Genomic DNA, 5,000 nt, shown 5'->3' on the forward strand with positions numbered 1-5,000 from the left:
AACTGCGGTTGGTTACATGGGAGTCCAGCGACATAGCCATTATGCTAACTGCTGGTCCCCAGTCCTTTTCTCGACACTGTGGTGTGAAGCGATCTACACTGGTGCAAAGACAGGATATTCTGTGTATTCTTTGGCAAGAAACTAAGAGAAAACCTGTCATCGGAGCCGGCGCGGACCTGCGGGGTTGCCAGAGACCCAGCCTCCCACAGCGTGGCCAAGGCCTGCAGACAGCGGCCCAGCCCAGCGGGCCTTGGCCATCTTCCCAGACACCGACGCCGACCACCTGGTGTGTTTTTCAAGCTGCTGGGGCTGGGATTCAAACCATGCAGATGGCCATATGTGATCTGGCTCTGTTGACCACGAGGTCACAAGGACAGTCTGACAGTCTTTTTTTTTTTTTTTTAAGGTTTTTGCCCTAGGGTATGTGAGCTTGCCAGAGAGAGAGACAGAGGGAGAGACAGAGGGAGAGAAGGTGAGGAATCAGCCTCTGGGGGATGGCTACACTACAGTCCCTTCTCTTGGGGTCTTGGGCATGCGTGAACACATACCCAGCATTATTCTCAAGCAGCCGGGTCTGGGATTCAAACCAGAGTCAGCCATGTGGGAATCTAGCACCTTAACTACCATGCCACCTGGTGGCCTCAACAGTCTTTTCTTAATACCAAAAAATATATAAATGAACTCCTGCTTTGTTGAAAATTTGACTTGTGCTTTGATTTTTAAAGTTAGATCTAAACTTGTTTATTTTTAACTATTGTAAGGGGGGGGCACCTTCTTTGAAACACTATTGATTTGATGATCTTTCTCTCTGGAAGAAAGTGAAATAGTGAATTCAAAATGTTTTTCCTACATAAACTGACATACTTTCTTCAGTGTTTACAAAGATCACTTCAAATTTGCTGCAAAGGACAAACAGAAAATCTGGGACTCAGATGTGCATACCAGAAGCAGGGTGGCTCCCAGGGCTATGCAAAAAAGGATGGGTCCCGCGAGGTCTGTTTCATTCATAATGCTGCCATCTGCTGGCTTCATTGGGTTTAGCACCGTCAAGGTTTTTTGCCATATGTGATCAAAATTGATTCCAAGTTCTGCAAAAAAGAAAAAAAAAAGAGAAACAGTATAAGTATAGAAAGTTAAAAATAAGTTACATTATTTAATTAAAGAATAATATATGTGATTAACCTTCATAAGCTAGAGTGCTATGTAATACATAGTGACTTTTTTCTTTATTTTGGAGAGGTTTTTCCTATAGGGCTCGTGCGCTCACCAGACAGACAGAGAGAGACAGAGAGATAGAAAACGAGAAATCACCCCCCAGGGGGGATGGCCACGCCGCAATCCCTTCTCCTCCATTCTCCTTTCGAGATCTTGGGCACGCATGCACACGCGCCTGGTGTGAGTTTAAGCCACCAGGTCTGGGACTCAAACTGCGGTTGACTACATGGGAGTCCAGTGACATATAGCCATTAGCCAACTGCTGGTCCCAATTCATAGTAACTTTTAAAAAACAAAATAAAAAAGAGTTTTTGTTGTCAAACAATGAGATAAAAGAAGTATTTTAGACAGACAAATAATCCCATTAAGGAAAAAGTTCCGTCATTCATACAGCAAATATAAGGTTAAAATCTAGATTAAAAAAGTGGAAATTGGCCTTGTACAGTTAAAAAAAAGAAAGAAAAGAAAAAAATTACTAGGGTACCAAAAGTCTCATCAAATTGCTCACTTAGATATTTCTTTTTCTTATATTTTCAACTGTTTTTTTTTTTTTTTTTGAGAGGTTTTTCGCTATAGGGCGTGTGCGCTCGCCAGCCAGCCAGAGAGAGACAGAGAGACAGAAAGCGAGAAATCACCCCCCAAGGGGGATGGCCACACCGCAATCCCTTCTCCTCCATTCTCCTCTCGGGATCTTGGGCACGCACACACGCACCCGGCGTGAGTTTTAAGCCACCGGGTCCAGGATGCGAACCGCGGTCGACTACGTGGGAGTCCAGCGACATAGCCATTACGCTAACTGCTGGTTCCCATATTTTCAATTGTTAACACTTCTGAATTCCTGTCCTATCAACCATAGCATAATTTTGCTATTAGTAATACTATTAAACTAAAGGGACACAGCCCAAGTCTGGGATTTTTCTTCCACTCTGCCTAACGAGAAAAACAATTTCATGCAAAATACCTGAAACTCCACAGAGGAGAAGAGGGGAAGGCTTTTCGGTGAGTAAAAGTAATCAAGATGTGCACACATTTTATTATAAGGTCAAAGCACTGTGAAGAGAGTCTGTGTATTCAAAGATTGAGTTCATGAAATAGGTTTCCCTTTCCCTTTTATGAGTGGTAGCGTTAAAATATCCAAAATCAGTGGGGCTTGGGTCCGTGAGGTTGCACTCATTTGGAAATTTTTAATTATGTTCTCGACTATCTGTTTTATAAAGAATTCTGCCTGCTGCCTCACAGACCCCCGGATAGATTCTGTTCTTAGGTCATTTTTATAAAGAAAACCACCTCGCCATTTGGCATCGCATGAGCAAGATAGAGCTATTGACACTGTATCAATTTCTTTCCTCACCACCTTATTTATATCTATTTCTTTCTTTATTTTGAGATTTTTGTTATAGAGCACATGGACTTGACAGAAAGAAAGAAGTCACCTCCCAAAGGAGACGGTCACACCACAATTCCTTTTCCTCCATTCTCCTCTCAGAATCTTGATCATCCATGCACACATGTCTGGCATGAGTTTTAAGGTGCTGAGTCTTGAACTCGAACCACGGTTTACTACGTGGGAGTCCAGCGACATAACCATTATGCCACCTGCTGATCTCTTCCTCACCACTTTTGTAAAGATAAACTAAAATATATCTTGGGTAGAAAAAGAACATTCCCAGCTGCCCAGTAACACAGCAGTTAAGGGAGCTGAGTCTAACATGGTTTGGACTGCTGGTTCAATCCCAGACCCCACCCCACCACAGCTTGAAAAATACACCAGGCACCTATACATGCATGTACAGAATAGAGAGATGGAGGAAGTGACTATGGCATGACCACACCCCACTAGGTAGTGCTGTCACTCTCTCACACATGTACTAGTGCACATACCCCCCAGCAAAAGAAAAAGAAGGAAAACTTTCAAAGATAAGAATGTGATAGAATATGATGACTATTTGGAAACAACCAATCGAACTAATTACTCTCCTATCATTTTAAAATTTCAGTAAGTGTGAGCTGGAATTTAGGAAGAACTGAAGCTAAATGATTGTAAGTATGTGAATTTAAAACCACGGAGAGCTACCATTAATTGAGTGTTTGCTGTGGGCCCCACAAGATGTACATGCATTTACAAATATGCAGTGTAGCTACTGTTATTATTATTTTATTCAAATTTTATGCATCAAATGGCTGAGGTTTTGAGAGATAAAAATAGCTTATCCCAAGTCATGAAGCTAGTAGTAGAAAAATCTCGATTTCAACACTGGAAAACATAACTCAAGAATCCGTACTTTTAACCATAAAGTTGTGGTTGGGTCTAATCTCACAATGGCCACATTTTTAAAAGCTGAGGCTGGTTCTCCCACATGAAGGATTGTCTGCTTAAATTCATTTGTATGTGGCATTAAGATTCCTGCCCCAATATTTAACAGCCTTTTCTTATCAGATACGGGGTATGACTCTCATTTTACAGTGCCACTTGTCACCTGAATACCTTGCAAAGCTGATATTCTGTACAAAGAATACAAGATGGATTTTCAATGGTCCCCATGGTACAGAAAGGTTTTGCTCTAATGACTCAGAAGTTTTTAGAAGGCCAATTAGACGCTGGTCTTAATTAGGATAGAAAGGTATTCTTGTATTCATTTCATACCCAGATTGGCATTTCCTACCTCAAGTTGGAAAAGAAAATAATCGACCTTAACCAGGTGATAGTAAGCAAATAATCTACATTTCAGCATCCATGTTTCATCCTTTATTTTCACAATGAATGTTTATTTTTCCTAATGAACATGCACTTTGGGGAATATGAGCAGTTCACCAAGCTTAGACGGAGGTTAGGACATCTAATGTAATTCTTAAAAGAGCAGAAGACTTTCAAAATTGAGAAATGCTATAGTTTCCCTGAGGCTTTTGTTGCTTTCAAACTTTATTTTCAATTTTGACATTTATGCTAACACTGTATTTTCAGAATTTACCATGGCAATGGTCATTAGTTCCATATACCTCTTCTCCTCAAAAAGCATAATTATTTCTGAAGACACTCAGAGGAAAATGCTCTATACAATATCAGTATGGATCCAACCACTGAGGCGATGGCATAATTAACTTGTGTACATATTTCAGCACGGAGACATCAGGAGTGGATGAGCAAAAGGCCTAGAAACTGTCTTCATAAGGAAAAAGACTTCATGTGCTTCCCACAGAAATATAGCTCCACCAAATATTTTGTTTTCCAATGGACTACAGAGTACCTGGATGAGATCCTAAGTGTTTATTAATTGTCCATACCCTAATATAATACCTTACTACCCAAAATGAAAGAAGATAAAAGTGCTATGAAATTTAAATGTAAAATTTATTGTTTTGCTGTCATCTAGTGGTAGTAAAGTATATGATATATATGCTGTAAAAATGAATGAAGATCTTTATTTTCTGTGCAAATCGTGGCATTGGCCTTATATAAACCTCAGGCTACGCGACAAATACAGTGCAAATTGTGGCATTGGCCTTTCATATATAAACCTCAGGCTACGCGACAAATACAAAATACCGAACATCAGTCATTTTTTTCTGGTCCGACAGACTTGAATTGACTATTTTTCTTGAAGATACATTTGTTAACTATTGATTGTACATTATGAAACCGTAAAAGTTATCACTTTTACATAAACTCATACAAATATTTTCGACTATGAAACATGAAATAAATAAGCACATTTTCAAAATAACATACTTTTATGCTAGGAGTGTTCATTATTATAGCTTTACAATTTCATAGGGTATTTTGAAGT

The 5,000-nt window shown here is 39.8% G+C and overlaps 1 protein-coding gene across 1 annotated transcript in view; it reads right to left on the reverse strand.

The window, feature by feature from the left end:
• Window positions 1-5,000, reverse strand: part of YIPF7 (Yip1 domain family member 7) — an 87,161-nt gene that overhangs the window by 20,871 nt on the left and 61,290 nt on the right. The window contains exon 6 of the mRNA XM_027769202.1: window positions 943-1,088. Within this exon, the coding sequence (XP_027625003.1) occupies window positions 943-1,088 (146 nt within the window). The remainder of the gene's footprint in view (window positions 1-942; window positions 1,089-5,000) is intronic.

Source organism: Tupaia chinensis, unplaced genomic scaffold (genome assembly GCF_000334495.1).
Source record: "Tupaia chinensis unplaced genomic scaffold, TupChi_1.0 Scaffold148884_1, whole genome shotgun sequence".
Taxonomy (NCBI): Eukaryota; Metazoa; Chordata; class Mammalia; order Scandentia; family Tupaiidae; genus Tupaia; species Tupaia belangeri.